This window comes from Natrix helvetica (genome assembly GCF_964273705.1).
Source record: "Natrix helvetica genome assembly, chromosome: 1".
Taxonomy (NCBI): Eukaryota; Metazoa; Chordata; class Lepidosauria; order Squamata; family Natricidae; genus Natrix; species Natrix helvetica.
Window position 1 is genome coordinate 185,707,027 of NC_138548.1, and position 24,414 is coordinate 185,731,440.

The following is a 24,414-nucleotide window of genomic DNA, read 5'->3' on the forward strand; positions in this document are numbered from 1 at the left end:
TTATTCTTGTTCCGATAGGGACAAGACATTTCTTTGTGATAAGGTGCTTTTGCAAGCAAAACCCCTCAAATTCAGAAATTCAGTTTCAAAAGTATTGGTTTGCAAATTAATATGCCTAATTCATTCTGGATTTGTAAAAGACAGGCCTCATGATAAATGGCTGAGAATAGTTGTTTTGTATGTGCATTAATAGCAAGGAAAATGTTCCAGTCTTCATGGCTGTCCCCTGCCATTGTCATCCTCAGTTGCTAGCCCAGCCAGCTGAGAATCATGAGGAACTAACTGCCCGACAACACATTGCTGACCAGCTGGAGCGGCGCTTCATCCCCCGCCCTCTCTGTAAGAGCTCTCTCATTGCAGAATTCAATAATGAACTGAAGATCCTCAAGGAGGCTGTGCATAGTGGATCAGGTGAGGATACTGGTAGAAAAGGGAGGTTGAAGATGAGGAAACAGGAAAGTACATCAATACCAGCATCAGGCTGAACACCAAGTGTTTTTTCTTCTCATCAAACACATATTATAGAATGAGAACTACGAACGTTGATAAATAATGTAGGAATTCTCATTCAAAATTATAAGCAGTTGTAAACTTGAATTGTGATTGTGATTGAGAGATTGTTTACTAAAAAGTAGAGTTTAATTTATGACACTGGGAGAAAAACGTGTGATGGTTACTAATGGTTATAATTTCCAGTGAGGCATTCTTAAGCATAGTGAAATGTTTCTTGCTATTTCATAGGAGCATGAAATTAAACTAAGTGCATTTCAAAAGAAAGTTGCTCCTTTCTTTATCCACACTGTTAATCCTTCACACACTTCAACTGATGGCTCAGAATCATATGCCTTTCCTTTGGCTTTGATAACATTATTCCACCAGCATAATTGTCACTCGTGCTTTAGCTTACCAAGGGAAGACCTCCATCAGCACTGTGGGAACCTCCACCTCTGCTTATCGACTGAGCCTTGCCACTATGTCCCGCTCCAATACTGGCACTGGAACCGTTTGGGAACAGGATAGTGAGCCTTCTCAGCAAGCCTCCCAGGATACTTTAAGCAGGACAGATGAAGAAGATGAGGAAAGTAAGTATTCACTAACTTAGACATGAATTGATTTATTTCATTAATTTCTGTAGTTGCCCATCTCAATCCAATTGACTCTGATAGAGTTACAATAGTCTTGAAGAAAGTGACTTACGATCTATACCCACTCTTACGATCATCCCACCACTCCCACATCATTTGCTTGCAATTTGGGTGCTTAGCAACCGGCTCACATTTATGGCTGGCTGCGGTGTCTGCAATCACATGATTGCAATTTCTGACCTTTTTTTGCCAATTTCCATTCAAAAACACCCATTAGGGAAGCTGGATCCCCTTAATGACCATGTAATTGGTTTAACAACTATGATTAAACAACCATTATGAAAATTGCTGTAAAATTGGGTTACAACAGAAATCCCCCTCCCAATGATGGTCTTGTTGAAGATGATGTGTAGTACGCATTTTGGCCTTGCAATTCAGCCTCCTGCTCAGACAGGAATCTTGATGCTGAACTGGAGTGTTACTCTTGTCCTATATTTCCCTTGGCAGCAGACTTCCTGCTTATTTTTCTTTCGATAGAACTTTCCCCACCATTGAGCTCCTGTGAATCTAGCTAAAAGATAAGAGCTGGGGACAGGGATTTCAGGGCATTACGTTACAGCAGGAGTGTCCAAACTTGGGAACTTTAAGACTTGTAGACTTCAACTCCCAGAATTCCCCAGCCAGCATGGCTGGCTGGGGAATTCTGGGAGTTGAAGTCCACAAGTCTTAAAGTTCCCAAGTTTGGGCACTCCTGTGTTACAGGATGGTGGAAATCAAAGGAGTTCTGTAGTCCTCTCTCATATATCAACTCTTTCCCTTAAATCAGACCCTGACTCTTCATTCTTTAGGTGACTGGCCCAAGTAAGTGTGTATCCATATACAGTACAAGTACTCCTTGACTTATGATCACAATTGAGCCCAACATTTCTGTTCCTGAGTGACATTTCTAAGTGAATTTTGCCCCATTTTATGATCTTTCTTGCCACCATTGTTAAGTGAATCACTGCATTAAATTAGTAACAGGGTTATTAAGTGAATCGGGCTTCCCCATTGATTTTGCTTGTCAGAAGGTCGCAAAAGGGAATCACACGACCCCAGGACACTGAAACGTTATAAAGAAGAGTCAGTTGCCAAGCATCTGATCACATGATCATGGGGTTGCACCAACAGTCATAAGTGTGAAAAACGGTCATAAGTTACTTTTTTCATTGCCATTGTAACTTCAAACGATTACTAAACTAACTGTTGTAAGTTAAGGACTACCTGTACCATCTGATCTTGTTCGGTATATATTCTTAAATTTCCTTAAGTTTAAAAAGCATCAAATGGTCAGGTTTTTCTGACGTATTTTTAGCATTTTTTTTCTTTCTGAAGTCTTTCTGGATTTTGTATTAATTAGGAAAGCTTTTGGAACTGTTGTAGAATAAGGATTAAGGAGTTGACATCAGCCAAGGAGACTCAAGTTTAGGTCTCCATTCAACAAACATGAAAACCTGGGGCTAGTCTTAACATTGCCTAACCCAGGGGTGTCCAAACTTGGGAACTTTTAAGACTTATGGACTTCAACTCCCAGAATTCCCCAGCCAGCATGGCTGGCTGGGGAATTCTGGGAGTTGAAGTCTACAAGTCTTAAAGTTCCCAAGTTTGGACACCCCTGGCCTAACCCATAATGGTGTTGTTCGGGAATCATTAGGGGAGACTCTATGTACATTGCCTTAAGCTCAGGGAGAAAAAGGGAAAGAGTTTTTATTCTCTCACACACACATCTGCCAAAGCTTGCAGGGCAAGCAACTATAAATAGGATGCAGATATTGCACTCACTTATTGATGACGTTTCCTAGTTCGGTAATAAAACATCTGCAAACAACAAACCAAGATCAGCCTAGATGCTAAATAAATGGCAAGTTAAAAGAGAGATGGAGAGTGCCTCTTGAGTCTTGGCAGCCATGACAAGCCTGGCATTGTTAGCCAAAGAAATACCTATAGAAGAAGTTTTCATCCCGACAGGCTGACCCTTGAAGCCCCAAATGAAGCACTTTCATTCTTCCTTCTGTATTCCTTTCAGATGATTCAGTGAGTATGCCCAGTGTGGTAAGTGAACAGGAAGCATACCTTATGGGTACCATTGGGAGGAGGCGATTCTCCAGCCATCTCTCCAGCATATCTGCACCTCAGCCTGAAGTGGGGATGTTACCCAGTCAAAGGTAACAAAATGGCCTACTTTTCATTTCCTGTTATTTTCCTCAAGAACAGAAATTACAAAGGTGTAATATAGCGTGTAAATCAGAGATGTTGGGGTGAAGAGCAGACAAAATAAAGCAGATCCAGGATTTTAACAAGTGTTTGCAAAAGAGATGTATTTAGTTATTCTCATTTTTAAAATTCAGGCTTTCTTAGGTACTTCTCACCAACTGCAAAAAGAGCTGTATTAGTTAATGTTGCTTTTCCATGACTTACTAGGTTCAGAAGCCTAGTGCTGAAATATATCTCTGTCTCAAATGTTTGCAAATGCATTATTAAAAACCGAAAGCAAACATATTTGGTTTGAAGGCAAGATCCATGAAAGGCTGAACTATTTCTATAATTCCACATTGAACAAACTGCCTTCCAAGCAAATGTATTCTTGTAATAAATCTTTGAAAATATCCTTATGAAAAGCAGAGACAAACAGAAATGGAGGAATACAGGAATAGTTATACACAAACTAGTAAAGCAACAGCTTTGGACTGCAATGATTTATATTCACAATCATTTTGCAAGTATTAGAGATAAACCCACCTACCCCCAAACCTAATTAAGGTAACTAACTGACATGGATTTAATCTGGTAATATATACCTAACAGTGCTTAGGTAGTTTTTTCTTAGATAAGTCTGGACAGTGAAAACACAACACAGGAGATGAAACTTTATAAACCTAGGCTACCAACTGGAAAACAAATTTGTCTGAATTCACTCTGTAGGCTCTTGTGATTGCTTTTCTCATTGCTTAAAAACAATTTTATTAAAGTTTAAAAATATCACAGAAGAGCCAAAGATCTTCTGTTCCTCATCTATGGCTACTTTAATTAGTCACAGAAAGCTGCTCCCTGCATTCTGGAGGCCTCTTCCACGTCAAATCTACTAACACTGCTAGCTGTTGTCAATTTTTTCAAATAATTTTGGCTTTAATACAAAAGAAATCACATTTATCTTGCCTTTAATATTTTTAAAAAACCAGTAAAATTCTGCTATGTATTCTACTTATAAGCTGAAAAAAACATTTTCCTTATCATATTGAGGTGGGGGGAATCAATAGAATTATAAGCATTTATCTGTTTAATTAAAGAGTTTTTGATTCCCAACAACTGAGAAGTGAAATAGATAAGGTTTGAATATTTTTTGTCATTACTTTAGTTGCAATGTGCTATTGTATTACAAACCAGAAAAAAAAAGATAGCATTGCACTTTGGGGCATAATATTCCCAAAGTTATATGAATAATGTTATTAAACAGTGGATGACTATTTAGACAGCTGGATGGCTTGAAGATCCCATTCATCATAAGAGAGCATTGACTTGTCTGCTACTGAGGATATTTTAATTATCTTTCCAAATATACAGTTGGGAGATCAGAGGACTGGAAGTTCTTCTAAGCCCTAGCGTTGGATAAGTGTACTCAATATATCCTCTCCAAATAAGTCTTTTTAGCATCTCCCACCTCAGTAGTTCAGTTCAATGGCTGGGAAGCATAGGAAAATGGGAAGCTCAAATGCCTTTTATGCCTATGAAAAGTAAGATGGTTTACTACTGTGAATTTGTATTTTTCACTGAGACTAGATGGAAGTTAGCCTTCAAATGTTTTGTGTAAATGTGGAGATTCCTTGCGTCACATCTTCTCTATGCAGAAAGCTCTTTAGACTGGAGGAAAATTCGTCTTTCAGTTTTTTATTTGCTTCTCTTCAGTGAATTAGTGTTGAGGCCAATTTGCTCTCCTTTATTTTCTTTACTATCCTTCTGATACTTAATTTCTTTGAACACAGAGACAATTGCATGCTTTAAAAACATATTTTCTTCCTTAAATGCTTCACCTCCTTGCCCATCCTGCAGTGAACCCAATGTCCTCGATGACTCCCAGGGCCTGGCCGCTGAGGGCAGCCTCTCTAGGTACCGTGTTTACCCTACTGTATGTCGGTGTCTGTGCTGGGAACAATCTGCTCCCTGTCTTCACTGTCTTTCTTCCATCCTGATTCTCTTTTCCTCCATTTCAGTTTCTTGTTCTTCACTGATGGTTAGGCCTGCAAGACAAAGGTGTAGCAACCTTGAGCAAGCTGTGAGCTCTTGCTCAACCTTTATTGGCAAAATAGAATTCAAAAAGCAGTGTGGAGCAAAGCTGCCAAACCATCTAGATTATCTGTTGGAGCAGTTCTCTTCTCTCATTCCCATTGTATGTTTGACCATAGGAATATATGAAACATTACTAACACCCATTACTAACAAATATATTTCAAGTACATGCTGGAGGCTTTTAAAAATAAAGATGCTCCTTCAATTTGTTCCTACTATGTTAATCTTGTATATGCATTTGGTTAGTGTCCATATAGATTAATCATAATGATATGGTTGTACAGAGTTAGCAGTTTGTGCTTGTCAGAATTATATCAGCTTTTTTTGTAAATGGCTTGATTACAATGTTTTTTATATTACAGCTAGTCCTCAACCCACTATCAGTTCCGCCAGTTCTATCTTGGGGTTACTTACAACCCAGATTCAAAGTTCCAATTTGGCAACGTGGCCTATTTACAGCCATTTGCAGGGTCCCAGGGTCCCGTGGCCACATTAGGACAATTATGCCAAAAACTGCCATTTACTTCCAGTTTTCAAATCGCACTCATAGCAAACCATTGTTTCATTAACAACCACAGTCTTTCCTTAACTGTGGTGCTCACTTAATGACTATCATGACTTATGACCGTGATGGGCAGGCTCCATTACAGTTGTAAATTGAGGACTACCTGTATGAAAGTGGATTATCTGGATTTTATTTTCACCTTCTAAAGAAGACAATTATTTATTCTCAAGAAAGTGAAGGGGGGGAGGGGAAACCCAAGAGAAACCTTATTTTCAGCTCTTGTTCCTCCCCCCCCCCCCATAACTAGTTATAAATATAATGCTTCTGGATACTAAAGAGAGATTGCAGAAATAAGTGGATGCCATTGATTAGTGTAATATCCTTATTGTGATTACAGTTCAAGCATTAATCAAATCTTAACCCCTTTTCCCAGCGAAAAAAGAAAATGTTTTCTTGAAATTTGACATCTGGCAAATTAAAATACCCTCCCCGTGCAAGGAATAAGAGAGACATAATGCCTTTAAAGTTTATTATTTTTAAGACATAATGGGCTGACTGACCTTTAACATTCAGTTCAGTCATTTGAATCATAGTTACTGTTCTACTGTGCTAATGACACTCAACTGAACCACTCTAGCTAGGAAGACTCCTGTTTTTCCCCATAGAAAACTATTATAGAAAATTGTATCAGCTGTGTGAAGACTGCTGCCTTCTTTAATATTGGACCAGTCAGGCAATATTAAGCGGGATTATTGGGAATTACTTCTTTGCTTTAATTTGTCAATGTTTTTAGATATTAAAAACAGGAGATTACATATCATTGGGTTTGCCACATTGATTATTCTTACAATTCACAAAGATCGATGTATTTATGTTAATTTGCCCCAGCCACATGAATCAATCTTATGGTCATGATGTGATAAGATATGTGGGAGAGAAAAATACACTTTTGTGTATAGAAAGTAGGAATTTAAAATATGAATCAAATATGTCTGAACAAGAATTAAATGAAAAAATTAAATAAAATCAACTTATCTGATGCCACCATTGACTTCAGTAGCATACCTTTCTGGACAAATATGTAAGGTGTTCCAGAAATAATAGGGCTGTCAAAATTTGGGAATAAATCTGAAAAAAATATTTTTTTAATTAGTAACTTTGTGCAGGAGATTATGATAATGAATTTATTTACTTTGTAACTGCTATATTATTTCTGTGAAATCCAATAGGTAGGATTGCATTTGAAGATTTTTTTTCCCAAAGGCAACTTAACTCAAAATAAATATGAACATTTTTTTTCAATTTTTCAATTTTATTAACAAACATGTAAAATACACACACACAAAAATTAGACGTACAACTCATTTACACAATGCAATACAAACAGGAGCTTCCTGTTCTTTCTAGTAGCAATTATCAATTGATAGCGCTCACCTTATATTATTTCCCATTCAATTGTATTTCATTTCGTTTCACCATTCTTTCTTATTTCACCATTCTTTCTTATTTTACTCATAACTATTATTTTTGAGTTTTGTTACATTCCTTCATTGATTCTTGTTTCTTTCCTCCATCCACCTATACCATTTATCCCATATCTGGTAGAATTCTGACTCTTCTTTTCCCTGAATTTCTTTAGTTAGTTTGTCTATTTCAGCACAATCCATAACCTTTCTTATTATTTCATCTTCACTTGGAGTTAGTTTGTTTTTTCATTTCTAGGCAAAGGCAATCCTTGCCGCCGTAATTATATGTAGTATTAAATACTGGATTTCTTTTTTGTATTTTGCAGACATTATTCCTACTAAAAAAATTTCAGGTCTTCATTCTATTTTAACCCCCGTTATTGCCTCCAGCCAATTTTTGATCTTTTTCCAAAAATTTTTAGCCTCCTCACAGGTGCACCATAAATGGTAATATGTTCCATGTATCGATTCGCATTTCCAACATTTGTTGAGATTTTAACTAACCTTGTTGGTGCCAGGTGCCATCTATAAAACATTTTGTATTGGTTTTCCTTGTATGCAACTGATAGTGTCATTTTTCAATTTGTTCCCCAAATTTTTTCCCATTTGTCTAATTCAATATTATAGCCAAAGTTCTGTGCCCATTTTATCATTTGTTCTTTCACAATTTCCTCTTCCATTTTATACTTCAGGAGAAATGTGAACTACATTTTCTATATAGTGGACAACATGCATAGGATTAATTAGAATTGATTTTTTTTACCATCAGGCAATAGTAGACATTGCATAGATGACTAAATAATAAAAAGTACTTAGTACTTATAAATTAGTAATATTTTATTGTATTATTAAGTCAGTATGCCTAGGAATAGTACCCCCCACTTATATAGAAGGTAACCACTTACTAGGCTGCTTATGTTTACTTTCCATCTTTCAATTTTTAAAATGAAATAACCTGGTGAGAATTTTAAAACATTAATTTTAAAATATTAAATGAAAGAGAGCAAATAGATGACAAAAAGTATTAATTTTTTTCATCTGAATTTGGGTAGAATTAGCTGTGGGAATTTTTTCTAGACAAAAATCTATTCCCTCTAAACTTGTTTGAAAGTTGATAATGCTAGGAAAATTAAAAGGACAATGTAAAGAGTCCTCTATGTTTCCATTGGAATGGCTTATGTATGGAGTAGCACCTAAGGATATATTCAACAGAGCATCCTTATATTATTGCTATTCTTAGCATCATTTATTATACCATTATCTGCTTAAATTCAATTTAGAAACAAAACAAATGGCTTGCAAAGACCACTCAGTGATTGAATCTGAATAAGTATCTGAAGGTATCATTCTACTATAGAACACTAGTTTGATAATCTTCTATAAGTATCATTGTGTGGGATTTTTCACAGTTGGTGCCTGGCTATGAAACTGCTCTCTTATAAATAACTTGTCTTCCTTAGAAACTTAAGCTTGGGAAACTATCAAGTGACAGTCATTTGCACTGTCATAAGGAGGAGTTGTTAGTCCAGTTAAGGTGTTAATAGAGTGGAACAGGAGCAGTTTTCTGCTATTCATAGCTGGTTTTCAGGTTCAGCTCTGGTGTAGAAAAAGGATCATGCCACTTAGCCAGTTTATGTATTAAATTCTTTGCATTTCAAGTTCATTCAAATTCACATCATGACAATTAATCATCAGATATATCAGTATCAATATGTTTTCCCATTCCTACCATCTGTGGAATTGCGGGCAGTACTAGAATTAGTCAGAAGAGCAAATATAAACAAATCTGGTTTGATTGGGGTATTGCTTACTTGAGTGTTGATCTGAAGTTGATCTTGGAGTTAATCTGTGCTGATCTGAGTGCTGATTATTGGTGGACAGGTGCTGGAGTCTTTTTCTCTTTAAGGGCTGGTTGACTGTCTCTTTTGCATAGTCTATAGATGTTGTTAATGTCACAAAGAGTATGCCTTGAAAGTCAGAAGGATCTGCTATCAAGGCAATGATCAGATAAACAATACTTGAGCCCAGGCCAAGAAAGTAATTTGGGATAACACCTCAGACACAAACAGCCCCACCCACCCCCAATTCTCATGAAGGTAAAAGAGGGAGGAAAGGTAGTATTCAGACTTGCAAGATTGGTGGCAACCGTATCAGCTCCATCAGACTAAGAAGCATATACCATGCAGATCTAACCTACTTTTATTACTGCTTTATTACTTTTATTATAACAGCTATGGTATCAGAATTCTGCAGCTCTGGTCAGGTATCTAATACCTGTACATCAATTAATTTTTTTCCATACAGTGAGTGCAATATTACTACTACTATGCACTTTAATCATAGGTATTATTTTTAGTTAGTATAGGGCTGTGATGGCAAACCTATGACACGGATACTGGAAGTGGCATGCAGAGCTATCTCTCTGGGCAATCAACCATCACCCGTTGCTCTTCCAGGTTCCAGTGTGCACATGTGCATCAGGCAGCTGGTCTTTGCGTGTGCGGGAGCACTGGAAACTGGAAGAGCAGCTCCCTGGTGTGCATACGTGTGCCGGGAAGCTGAGCTTCCTGTGTCTGGTGCATGCATGCATGCCAGCCAGCTGATCTTTGTGCATGCATGCGCGCCAGAAACTGGAAAACCATGTGACCAGCGTGCATGCACACGCTGGAAACTGGAAGCTCAGCTTCCCATTGTGCACATGTGTTCTGGGGAACTGCTCTTCTGGTTTCTGCTGCTCCCACATGTGCGTACCAGGAAGCTGCTCTTCTGATTTCTGGTGCTCCCCCGCACACACGCGCACTCCTGTTTTGAAAGTTGGTGCAGAAAAGGTTCGCCAACACTGGTATAGGGTATTTTTAGCTGATTGCTACTACCAGTATAGAATTTAAAATCTTGGAAAAATTTGTATCAGTTTGTATGTTCTGATACACATTTGACTTTCATAATAGTCTGTTTTCAGGTTTTCATATTGCTGTTTTGTATACTGAAGAAATATGGCTTAGCTGACTAATTTTGTTCTAAGGCTATTTGTCACATTCAGCCCAGATTTCTCTTAGAATTGATTAACACTTATGAATTAGTGTTCACCTATAGAGGAGACCTATCTTAAAGCAAGGAGACCAGTGACGTGCAGTCAGGGGAGGCAGGGGAGGCAGAGCCTCACCGCTCTCATCATGAAAATAAAAAAAAATACTCTGGAAAGCCGCGAAAGTGGCTGGGAGAGGCGCGTGGCTTGGTTTAGCCTCCCTGGACATCTCAGCAGCAGCCCCAAGTGTGCCGATCTCGCCATTTTTTGCATCGGGCGAGCCCGGGATCCTTGCAAGGGGAATGGGACCACGTGTGCAAGAGGCTCCTCAGCTCCAGCCTCAATCAGCGCAGCCGCGGTCCCCTTCATGTTGGCTCAGGAAGAAGGGGAATGGGACCACGTGTGCAGGGGAAGGGGATCGCGGCTGCGCTAATCTGAGGCTGTGCGCTGCTGAGGAGCCGCCTGCACATGTTGTCCCATTCCCCTTGCAAGGATCCCGGGCTCGCCCGATGCAAAAAATGCCTAGGTAACATCATCAGTGCTAGAAGGGGGGGAGGAAGGAGGAGAAAGGAGAAGTTTCTCTTCTCAGAAATGTCTTCTTAGTGGAGCTGCGTCAGCCTGCCTGCCTCTTTCTGACATTTCTGAGAAGAGAAACTTCTCCGTTTGGGCTGCGCCCGTGCGATCGGAGCAACCATGCGGTTTGATGATGTCACCAGCCTCACCAGTCATAAACCTTACCGCACGTCACTGAAGGAGACATAGATTTAGAATTCCTCATGGGCCTTATGCATTGACTAACCACATCATGTTTATGGAACAGAGACTGCCAAAATATTGCAAAATGTTGGCATTTTAAATTTTTCTCATTTTCTTAAAAGCAATAAATAAAACATCTGATAATAAGCCAGATTGTTCAAAATATTGAGCCATCAGGCTAGAAACCAGGAAACTATGAATGCTAATCCTGCCTTAGACATGAAAGATAACTAGGTGACTTTATGTCAGTCATTCTCTCTGTCCAGCTCACATGCATAAGGTACCATTCTCTGCATTCATACTTTTCTGCTTATTAAATTTTTACATTACAATTAGGGTGTCAGCGTTCTAAATACCATGCAGGTGTTGAGGTGCGGAGACAAAAGATGACCTTGAGCTTCTAGAAAAGAATCACAACAATACATTCCACAATCCTACTCCTTTCTATTCCCCCCTCTCAACTACTACACTAATGAAACAGCATAGGAAAATATTAGAAAGTGTGGCAGGCCAAAGATCCTAAAAGGAACATAACTACAGGCCTGACATAGGGATAGTTAGGGATAGTTTAACTAAAGAGGCCAAAAGCATAAAAATAATGCATGCCATCATATGAATTTGTTGTGAAGAATGTTAAATTGTATATAGGCTTACTAATGGCATATGTAAAGGTTGAGTGATATGCATTTAGCCGCTAAAAAGCAATCTTCTGGTTTACTATGAGGATAGGAATTGGTTGTCTTCCTAATATCAGTGTCTTCCACTAAAATGCTGGTAAGAAACCAAATAGATTATGGTTCTAGTTTTTAATATACATGAAGATTAAAAATAATTGCTGTAGTAAGATGTTCCTGCCTATTTCATTATGAAAGTATACAGACTCCTTTTATAATTTGGTACATCCATTTTTTTAAAGAATCCAAAAATGCCAATTGCTTTTTGTGCCTAATTTGTATTGGTATTGATCATGAAAGCTCTATATAGTTTAGGACCTCACTATTTAAGGGAAGTTTTTGGAAACCCTGTCACCTTTTTAATTCCTTCACACAGTTTAAAAGTGGAATATAAATAAGATGATAAATAAATAAATTCCAATTACTTGTTTTGAAGTGTGCTTATTTAATGTGAGTTGAAATTGCAAGTATACTGTATGTTCAGTGTGGTAACTTTTTCCCTAAGTCCTGTGCCAATGCTGTAAGTTAAACCTTTGTCAACTGTGCTCATCATTCATTTTGTTGTGTATTGAAATCCAATTATTAAAAACTATGGCATACCTATCAAATCTAATTACAAAGAAAATATGTTTCAATTTAATATTTAACATTTTCAATATAGTGTTTAAAGCTAAGGCTTTAAAATGGCATCCTCATTGTTGTCTTCCCTTGAACTGTTATGTCAAAGAAGGGGGGAAATTGTAAAATAGAAGGCATCATTCCTTGGCTAAAAATAAACTTCGGACAATGATAGGATCTTCAGTGCCATAACTCTTCCTATATAACTTAAATAGTCTCTCATAACCTTCAAAGATGGTACTGTATCTTTGAAGTGACTGTGTCATATTGTTTAACAACATTTGCAAAGAAAATCTTTCTCTGTCCTGTGTTATTCTGTGGTCATGCTCATATTCTTGACACTTACACAGGGTAGCAAGTGTGCAGAGTGAACCTGGACACCACAATCTCCTTGTTCAGCAACCATTAGGGAGAAAAAGAGGTCTACGACAGGTGAGTTCAGAACAAGGTTGTACTCAATTGGATGAAAAAAGTCAATGTAACTTGTTAAGGGACTTCGTTAAGAGATTTTAAGGAATCTTGTGGACTTTCTGAAACAAGAATGATTTCTGAATTAGGGCATAATATGAATAGATGGGAGGAAAATACGGATGTAAGTATTTGCAAATCTCAGAATTTCCTTATCTAATTCAATTGCATCCATGCTTTCTAGCTAAGGAGGCCTCTTTTATCACGCCAGAAAACCCAAACTGAACCTCACAGCCGTCATGCAGCACGACTTTCAACAACATGTAGAAGCATACAGCCCAAAACAAAACCAACTGGTGAGGAAACAGTCATAGTATTCTAAGAAGTTACTGGTTTCCACCTATATGTCCCCTGTTGGGATGCAGCCATTCTGATGGAGGAGTTGGGGGGGGAGGCTATCAGGGTTGTATTCTCTGCAAGCTTTCGCTTTTGCTGCAACAGCCTAGGATTTGAGGGGGAGGCTATCTTGATGACAGATGGGCTTCCTCCCAGCTGGTTCCAGCCTGACACCAAGGTTGCTGCATCCTGGGGATGGACTGCTATCAAGCTAATGTCAAAACACCCATATGGTATTGTATTGGCTACTGGTGTACTGGTGAAGGGGGGGGGGTGGGGGTTGAATTGGGAAGAATAGCTTATTGCTTTGCACAGGAACTTCAGATTCTGCCTGACTTCTCTGGAATCACTTTCTCTCAGTAAAAGTTTCTTTTGATCCCCAATTGTTTGAAGAGTCATGCTTTCCTGAGGGAGTAGCTGAGGCCGGTCCTTACAATTAATGTATCAGTCATTTGATTAATTAATGGCTATGAAACATCTTTGTTAGCATGATCTTAACTCTGTGTAAAAGCCTAGGTCAAAAATCATAACTTCATTATATGACAAAAATACTTTATACTAGGAAGGAAAGTCTTCTCTGTTTCGAATTAACCTATAACTAAATGTATATTATTTATAATATAATAAATTAGTTATTGATTCATGAAGTGCCAATAATGTGCCCCACATCCACATTAAGCCTCTTCTAAAACTTATTTTCTACAGGTAGTTCTCACAACAAAGCACTGATCTGCACAAGCTTCACCCAACAAAAGTATAGGCTTATTGAGAGTATCTCAAAGCAGAAACATGCCCTTTTGTACTCTTCCTGCACCCAGTCCACCAGGGAGGCAACTTCTGCCTGATTTTATTTTTCTGTTCTGAGTTAAAAGTAGCTTTCTGACTTATGTCAGTTCAAGTGATGCTATTGGGTTCACCTATTGGCTCTTTCTTTACAAAGTGATTGATGGAACAGTGAAACCATGAACCTATCTTTGTTTCCAAGTTGTTTTAATCAAGTGATGTTAACAAGAATTCTGTCACTTGCCCCTTCTACGCAAGTGACAGAAAAAACGGTTGTGGTGTTTTCCTTTTTTCCCCTTTAACTTTTACAAGGATAGGTAAAGAAACAAAATAATCCACCAACCACAAGAGCTATGGTAACCATTATCCAGACAGAATACTAGGCCATTACCAGCACCTAAATAGAGTAAAGGGATGAAATCTAAAAAGGACTTTCTGAAATTGGCAACATTTCTAGCTGGCTTATGCACTTTAGACAAGCAGTGTAGAAATGCCCAGAGAGAGGAATCTATCTCAGATGGGATTTATATGCCTCACCTTCCCACCATTTTTGCAAATGAAATAAACCTTTCTCTACCTGAGTTGTAAATTTTCCAGCATTATCAACTTCAGCTATCGTTCTGCAGTCTTCACAAATCAGAAGAGCTCAGAATCCACTAGCAGCCAGCAAGATATTAACTGGAAATATTTTGAGGCTATTTATTTACTGTACATATTTTAGAGTTTGTGTTGCTTTTTCTCATAATATCTGGATTTTGTAAATTACCATACAAAAATAAATGGGTTATAGGGAGCTAGTGATGCATTTTATTTGGATGAAAAGTATAATGGGTTGTTATTTTGGTTGTTGCTATTTTGATTGGTAGCTACTCAGGGCAGGCTGTACCCCTACTGTCCAGTCCTATAAAAGAAAGAGTAAGTGTAAGTGTAAGTGTAATTAACTGACAGTGTTTTGTGAAAGCTGTAAACTCAAAAAGTGTAGACATACATATGCTAAGAGTATTTTAATATTTAATAGATCTGCAGTATGGAAGATAATCTTGAAAATTAAATTTGCTTAAAGTGTGTTGTGGAGGATTACATGACAGAAAAGCTGGTTGCGGCTTTATTTTATTTGAAGTAGGGTGCCCACTGGAAAGTGGCACAAACATAGAAGTACGATTTTAAGGATGATTTATTAAATGGGCAAGCAAATGTCTGAGAGAACATCTCTTAGAACATCTCTTATTCTTAATCTTTATTTTGAATGTTTGCCTTTTCCTAATGGCCTATCTGTAGCCTTAATGTTGCTATTTTCCTCCACTCTTCCCTTAAATCTCATTTGGCTGCAGCCCATCTAATCCCTTGGGGCCTGTGAGCCCTCTCAAATTTAAAAAAAAAAAGCAATATGATGAAATGAAAATGTCTATATCATAAAAAGAGGGAGATACAATGACAATAAAACAATGTGATACAGTAACAAAACATCAGTTTCAGTTTTTTTAAAGCATCTCTTTGCTCCCTCCTCAATTTCTCACAATCTCCTTGTTATTCTTCATTGCTGTTACTAGTTTTCATTCACAGAATCATCATCTCTGCTGGCCACAGCCTCTCCTTTCTGAGAATATTCTAGGGAAGGGAAAGCTTTGGCATCTGAGGGGCTATTATTTTCCAGCTAGCTAAATAAAAAATGTTTCTGTATTTTTAAAAATGAGAAAAAACAAAAAAAGGTTTGTTAAAAATGCAGATGACAAAAAACTCTGAGATGTGCCAAGCAGATTATCCCTAATTATTTGTTTCTTTAATTGTATTTTTATTTATAATTTCTGTTCATGTGCTCTCTCTCTCTCTCTCTGTCTCTCTCTCTCTCTCTCTCTAATAAATTATGTTCACAGATTGCACAAAAATATTTCCACAATGATTTTAAATATAGACATAATTATGCATAAATAAATATAATAGAAAACACAGTATCAGCAGATAGTGGCAGTGCTGTATGTAATTCTGTACTCTGGCCTTCCAGACCACTGATGTCAAGCAATTGTAGACAGACGATGCATAGAGACTTGTTGCTGTGAACAGGTGTGAGCCTTAAAGTTCTGTCAAGTCGCCAAAGTCCAAAATATGCCAACCTCTAGTTCTAAATGTACCTATTGGTTTCAAGGAAGTTCCTGGTATCAGTTTCAATTTGGGATGCGAGGTTTGATGTACCAGTAAATCTATTTAGGCAGTAGTTTCAGGAGCACCCTTTTAAGATTAGCAACTATTTTTGTTAATATAATGATGATACATATTCAGATTATTTTTTGATCCTTGTGTATCTATTGCTGCTTATTACTTGCAGTGGATCAAAAACGATCTGTAACCTTCACTGAAGCTCAGTCAGAGGCATCATCTTCAAAACCTATTACAGCCCAGCAGCTACAGTGCAGCAAAAAGAACAGCCCCGCAGAAGGTAGCAAGCAAGCAACCAATAAATCTGTTGTGAAGTCATCACCTACTATTATTGTGGCAGATCTCCATAGTCAAATATCTTCTCACCAGGTAATTTAATAAAGCAGAAAAACATGCTTGCTATTTTCAATGAAATATGTGCGCTAATGATTGCAACTACAGTTTGTACCATATTATTCTTTGCATGTTAGCTTTGGTTTCTCATACAGTATTAAGCATAGTGTATCTTTCTAATCTCTTAGTCCAGCTGTAGATAAGTTGCTGCTATCTGGATGTTCTATCTTTACAGTTCCCACAATCACATCACTTTATGGAGACATAGGAATTGAATTGTCTTCTGGAAAACTCTGGTGGCAGTTTATAGTTTCTATTCCACAAATAACTGTACTGTATGTGTAGCCTTATTTGTTAGTTGGGTACGAAGGACAAATTGAGAATGCTGGTGCTGTACTGATCTCCCTGCTGTTCAGTAGTAGCAGTTACTCAACCTCATTTCTGGATCAGCAGTGCATTTTAAACATGTTTTTAATGGGGATGGAATCAGAGGTTATGTAAGAGGCCATATGCTAGATCTAGTTTCCGGTTCAGGACAGATGTAATGTGAGATCTTGCAATCTGTCTCTTATCATGATCAGATCACTCTGTGTTGTGTCCATAGCTACTAAACCCTGCAGGCAGAATGGGTCTGTTCAACCAGTCCATCAAATGGGATAGCTATTCTTGACTTCCAGAGGCACTTGTGATGTTGCTTGGGCTGTAATGGGAGTTCCACAGAGATACGATTTGCCTGCTAGACTAGGTAAAAACCTAGGTAGGTTTTGGACTGAACTGAGCAACCTTTCCTAGTTTACAGTGCAAAGGAGCTCTTGGAGATGAAGTAAATCAGGAGACGCCTAGAACAGAATGAATCAGGCTGAAAATGTATAAGAACTCAGGTTCCAGCCCAGGGCTTCCCAAACCTGGTTAAATTATCCCAAATTTTTTCTTTGAGTAACAGCACAAATGATGCTGGAAAGTATAGAAAGTAAATCTCATTTTACTAATTTGTGAGCATTTTACTAATACCTAATCTGAATGTTGTTTTGGTGCAGATATAATAAACTTATTACATGTATTGAATGTAATTTGGTGTTTATGCATACCAAAGCAGATGTATGAAAACAAAATTTCTTTATCTGCTACTCATATTTACATGACATAACATTACCATACTGCAGATTTCCTTTCTTTTCAAATATAAGGAATCATTTTCTTATATGGAAAAAAGAAGGGAAAACTCAAATAGAATTATTTTGTATTAAATGTTCAATGTGCCTTGATTATATTTATAGCCCACCTTTTCTTCAGGAGCTCAAGAAAGTATACCTGGCTCCATCCTATCAGAATAACAGCCCTGTGAGGTAGATTATTGGCTAGGGAGTTGAATCTGTGTCTCCCAGGGTAGTTTTTTAAAAAAGCATAAGCATGAGAAACATGTACTAAGTGTATAAAGCCAGTATTCTTATATGAGCCAAGATAAAAGAATGGGGATACCATTTTAAAAAAAAAATCAGAACAGATTGGAATTTTCAGAGTATTAGAACATTATTCATAAAATGATAAAAGAGTTTCTGAATTACATATCTTTAAAATCTGTTTTGTAAAGTGACTATAACTTCTTTTGCTTTTTGCCATAAAGTATTTTTGGAAGGCTAAATGACTATTAAGTGATAAGTATGTCAAATTAAATCAAAATTGGAGAGGGTACACCTTTATTTCTTTTGCACCTTTAAATTCTGATGTTATTATGTCATTTTTGTAAGAAAATATTCTGTAAAATATAACATTCTGCTTTGCAGGTAATGACATTTGAGGCAAAAGTTGTTCATACATTGAGAAATATCTGTGACAAATTTGGGGCAGATAGAGTTGTATGCAAGAGATTGTGGTAACAAGTAATGGAGTGGTGAAAGGCAGGAGAAAGTGTATTTTAAGTCAGTCAGGGAAACAAGAGAAGATAATTTTAATAATGGGAAATGGGAAATAATAATGTGAGCTAATGCTTAAAGAAAGGAGTCCCTTGTATTTTTTAAAAAAATAATATTTTTATTAAACATTTTTAAAAGGAAAAAAATAATACTAAGAAGAATAAAAAAGAATAGAAAAGAAGAAAAATACAAAGACAAAGAAATCTTTTTAAAAGTTTTAAGTACAATCATAAATTACCTCTTACTCTGATTACAACATAACTCTCTTCTTTCTGTAGTCTATAACTTCCTAATCATCAAAACTATAAATCACAAATTCAGTTTTTTCTGTTTCACACAGACAAGTCTATAAGGATTTTCCAGTTAGCAATAAATGTAGCTATTGTCTTATCTCTGATCTAAGTTAATTTAGCTATCTTGGCAGGTAGTCCCAAATGAATAAGTAGGGAAGAAGGGGAAGCTGCTGGCTTTCCCATGGGGAGACTCCATCTCATGGCACAACTTGAGTTTGTATCTATTTTATATTCTCAGTATGGCAGATATAACATAATGATTTTTAAAATCCATATTTGTCAAATCACAAATATCCATGCCACCCAAATCTCAAGTCATGTCCTAACACCGAAAAACTCACTCTTTCATCCAAAGAAAACACAAGCAAACACAAGCTAAAAATACAGTTTCAAGCTAGTAAACTAAATCCTCCTATTTCCTATATATCTTGTAACACCTTATATTTAATTTGTGGTTTTTCACCCTACCACACAATTTTCTAAATCCTGCCACTGTTTAAATGGTATATCTGTTGTCAAGAAACATACATTGTTTGAAACAACAAAAAAAGAGAAGAATTAAAAAATAATTAAAAGAAAAAAGAATTAAATAAGTTTCCAGAGATGTATTTCTTAACAAATTGAGCTTTTATAACAATTATCTATGCTAACAGTAAGAGAAATGGAAATAAAAATGAATTAACTAAAGCAAGCCCCCCATTCCCCTAACAATAAGAAAAGAAAAAGGGAAATATATTGAGACTATACGATTTAGATACTATATTAAAGGACAATGTGGACATATAAAAATTTTTTCCATTAATATATTCCAATTTATATAACAGAAATGACATCTCACTAAAGAAATAGATTAATATCTAAAGAAATAAAAATTACCAAGGATTACAGAGACACAGAGACAGTTAATGAATGGACCTATAACAATAAGGGAAATTTCGGAAGCTATTTAAAAAAAGATCAAACTAGGAAAAATGACTGGGGTTCTTATTAAAAATATTTGAGGATGAACTCAAATCTTTTAGATCTTTACAAAATATGATCAATTATATACTATAGAGCAAGGGTGTCAAACTCAAAGCCCGGGGGCCGGACATGGCCCATGGGGTGCTTAGATCTGATCCGCAGGGCCACTCTGGAAATAGCCCATTTTCACTGGTAGAGCTCTTGGGCCACCACAGGCACCCCTGACACAAGTGACGTATAGCTGGCCACATCCACCCCACCTCCTGAGGTGAAACGCAATGCTGATGCGGCCCTCAATGAAATTGAGTTTGACACCCTGCTGTAGAGGAAAGGTGCCAAAAAGTTGGGAAAAGGCGAATATACTACTAATACCTAAAGAGAGACAATATTTGACTTTAATGAGAAACTATAGGCAATCATTGACTTATAAGCATTTGTTTAATGATTGTTTGAAGTTACAACAGTACTGAAAAAAGTGATTTACAACCAGTCCTCACATTTATGACCACTGCAGTGTCCCCACAGTAATCTGATCAAAATATGGATACTTGGCAACTTGCGTGTATTTACAACAGTTGTAGTGTCCTTGAGACATGTGATTGCCATCTGTGACTTTCCTTAGGGATTTCTGCTTAATGACTGTGTGATTTCCTTAATGACTGCAGCAATTTGCTTAGCATCCATGGCAAAAAGGTAATAAAATTGGGCGCATTTACATAGCAACCACATTCTTTAGGAATAAAAGTTCCAGTCCTAATTGTGTTTATAAGTTGAAGACTACCTGTATAGGCTAATAAGATTATTGAATAATGTATGCAAGTTGTTCAATACTATGCTAATGCTGATGATATTACCTAGTTTGGGCAATGAAACATCTGCAAGAAAACAGCCAAGCTCAGAAAACACTAAGGAGCCCTCATTTCAAAAATAACTAAATTACGTTAAGACATGAAGTTAAAAAAGATTATGTTAAGATGGGAGAAATTGCAACTATCATTGCTGGGGAGAATTTATATGATTAAAAAATGAATGTCTTGCTTGAATGATATCAGACAATGTCTTCCAAATATTCTCCATCCCATCCCTGAAGATGTTTTAGTAGTCTGATGATGACGAATAATTATATCCATCCTTCCATTCCTCCTATCCCACCAAAACAGCAAGTGCCTAAATCTAGTATTTTAAATTCCCAATCTTTGTGCCAGAGGGAACTGCCATAAAGGACTTTGAATTGAGAACAGGGCATGTTTAGATATCTCTGGCCTGAGTGAACTTAAATGGCCTCTGGGCTATTTGTCCTATGGGTTCAAGACTCATGCCAAGTTGCAGCATAGTTCTCAATATAGGACAAGTATGAGATCATCTAAATGTTTTAAATCCAGAATTCCCCTGTGGTAAGATGAGAGGCCAATAAATTTAATCAATCAATAAATAAATAAATACATCCATTTCTATTAATTGCAGATTGAAACACTTGCTACTGGAAAGGATACAAAAAAGGAGGCGGATTCAGAGCAAAAGCCAGCACTTGCTCATAGTACTTCTCCAACTACACAGCTTTCTGATGCTGAGGACTTCACAGGCTTAGAAACAACCAGTTTATTGCAGCATGAAGATACTGTGCTTCATATAAGTGAAGACAATGGGATGGAGAATCCCCTTCTTTCCAGCCAGTTCAACTTCACACAAGTTGAGATGGGGCAAACTGATGTTGGCCTGGATGAATCACATGTTTGACTTGAAAGAAACATAAGTACAGTAGAGAAAGCAGAGACTTTCCTCTAATCTTCTTAGCTCTCTATAAGTAATGTAAGTAAAGAAAGAGCACTTTATAAACAATGAGAGATATCTCATATCCTATTGGCGGGTTAATATATTTCATAATTCATAAGTTATGCCTTTGGAAGATCTAGTTAGACTCAGGACACAATATATGATTGAGGAATAACTTGGAATGTTCTTAGACACAGAACTTAATCATGACATAGGAATCTTCTGCTTCTTAGACTCTCCAATAAAATATTACATTAAACATGACAGGCAGAAAATGAGTATAAACTTTTAGAAGGCAGGCCACATAAGATCTTAAAAGTTTATTTTTGTAATTTCAGATGGGAAACAGATACAGAGAGTATATTTATCGCAAACATTAATAGAAATCATGCTACAGGAAAATTTCATGACTATATATTTCAGTCAACATAGGATACAATTTATTTTCACACTTATATAAATCTGCAGGTGTTTGTGAATCTGTGAAAAAACATAACATATATGCATTATGTCTCTGTTTGAACTATATATCCAATGGATGATTTGCAATCTAAATAAATATGAATGTAATCATTAATGTTGAAGTAGATAATAACCCTTATATTCTGATGTCATGTTGCTATAAATTAATTTTTAGTTAATATTTAAAGGGTTCTAAATTGGATATAGTTTCAGCCATACATATAGCCTATCATAAGAAGCAAATAGCTGAGGGTGGTCTTTTGAAGCTATGCAGCAAAAGGATTTGGCAAAATTAAAGTTTTTACTGTTCTCATTAACTCCCATTGCTTTAAACCAATCTAACCTCAACATGTTGGGGTATACTGCTTTCACTGTTGTTGTTGTTAAAATATAACTGTATACCCCTTTTTAAATATTGCTAAATCTATTATTTGATTTACTTCTATGTTGAGGTTCTCATTGACTTCAGAAGATTGAAGAATCATCTATTCAGATGAATTTTGTAAATTTATATCCCTTATTTACTGAATGGTTGTGTATAAAGTGAATAAGAGTATGATGATAGTCAAAAAGTATTTTATGTTTAAGTGCATTATGTAAATATACATATACATACATACATACATACATACATACATACATACATACGTGTGTGTGTATGTGGTTTAATGCAGCCTTCCCTAACTTGGGGCCATCTAAAGATATTGAGGCAATTCCCATAGTTCCCAGTCCATGAAACACTACTGGGTTGGGGAAGGCAGGTTTAAATATGTCCACATGATGATAGAAAAAGGTTTTACTACTTTTTTTTATCTCAAACTCACAGTAGTTCTTTCTGTTTGTAATAGAAATGTGTTGGATACACTTGTCCCTTGGGAAACCTCTGTGAATTTTTTTTCTTAAAAAGAAAATTTATTTTTATTTTTCTGTTTATTTTGTCTGTGTGTCAGTTTTTGGTTTTCTGCCTGTGGTGAAGGTTTCAGATTAACTGGTGAACACTGAATATCTATAAGGAGGTGACATTGCAGCTATCAAATGTATATGTGTACTAACATTTTACATAAATACTTTTCAGTAACAACTATTTTTTGAAGGAAATAAACATTGATTACTATATGTGCATTTATACATATGTCGATGTAGCTGAATAGAGTTCATGTTGAAAACTTTTAGAGTTGAGGGAGAAGGTTTTTTTTTTTAGATAGGACATGCATTTTCTAGCATGCATGCTCCAATTTTGGTTATTTTCTTTGAAATGACCTTGAAAACAGATAATAGAATAACAGAGTTGGAAGGGACCTCAGAGGTCTTCTAGTCCAGATAAAGTGACATAAGCAACTCCTTTCATCAAATGTGTGAGGTCCATCAATCCAGCTATGTGCATTTTTTCATGGGATGAAAAAAAAGCTATGCTGGGTGTGGGGGAATCATTCAAATTCTGGGAGAGGGAAAGATTGATGTTGTGGCTACTATATATATATATATATATATAACTATATATAACTATATATAACTATATATAACTATATATAACTATATATAACTATATATAACTATATATAACTATATATAACTATATATAACTATATATAACTATATATATAACTATATATATATATAACTATATATAACTATATATAACTATATATAACTATATATATATAACTATATATATATAACTATATATATATAACTATATATATAACTATACAGAAGCATGAATCATCATTAATATAGCACTATCTGTGCTTCATTAAAGCAGCTGCATGTTTTTGTAAAAAGTTACACAGCTGCTTTAATAGACAGATGCCATATTTACATCCTCACATATTCTGAAATGCCTCTTCTACACTCAATCTGAAACTCCACACAGCCTTAGTGTTTTTTAAATAGTTCTCTGGATAGCATACGTCCTGCTATATGGAAGAATGAAACATGTCATGATCCAGTAGAATAGGCTTTTTCCCTGCCTTTTCAAATAATTTATTTTCATTAGGAAAAATTGGAATATACCGTATTAAATGAAAACTAAGATGAATGTTGATTCTACTATTAAAACAGTCAAAAGGAAATGGGCAGAGGCTATACTGAGGAATAAACACACTAAAGACTTTTCACTTAAACATCCTTCAAAGCTTTAGAAATCTCTTTTGACTACTGTAGAAGGTACATCTCATATATGTATGAATGCACAGAACACAAATAAGACAACTTGAAAATCATATTTTAGGAACAATGACGACTTGTGAATCTCTGTATCAAAGTCAGTTATTATATTTCATTTTTAGTGTGACCCAGAGTAAAGTACTGAATCCATTTTGGCAAGCCATAATAAAACCTCAAAAATATGCCTATTGTAATTTTGTTTAAGTTGCAATTTAAAATCACGTGTTATTTTTTTAAAAAAATATTTTTTAAAAAATAGCCTAAATAGCTATGGCTGCTCAAGCAATTTATTGTGATACAAGTGGGTTTTTTTTGTAT

General features: G+C 36.2%; 1 protein-coding gene across 1 annotated transcript in view; it reads left to right on the top strand.

Annotated features, from left to right (window-relative positions):
- The window catches only part of UNC80 (unc-80 homolog, NALCN channel complex subunit), a 167,601-nt gene extending 144,302 nt beyond the window's left edge, over positions 1 to 23,299 (top strand). Inside the window, exons 56-62 of the mRNA XM_081957199.1 lie at positions 246 to 411; positions 903 to 1,082; positions 3,151 to 3,289; positions 12,803 to 12,884; positions 13,105 to 13,216; positions 16,363 to 16,562; positions 21,160 to 23,299. Of these exons, the coding sequence (XP_081813325.1) occupies positions 246 to 411; positions 903 to 1,082; positions 3,151 to 3,289; positions 12,803 to 12,884; positions 13,105 to 13,216; positions 16,363 to 16,562; positions 21,160 to 21,432 (1,152 nt within the window). The 3' untranslated portion in view covers positions 21,433 to 23,299. The remainder of the gene's footprint in view (positions 1 to 245; positions 412 to 902; positions 1,083 to 3,150; positions 3,290 to 12,802; positions 12,885 to 13,104; positions 13,217 to 16,362; positions 16,563 to 21,159) is intronic.
- The last annotated feature ends 1,115 nt before the right edge of the window (positions 23,300 to 24,414 follow it).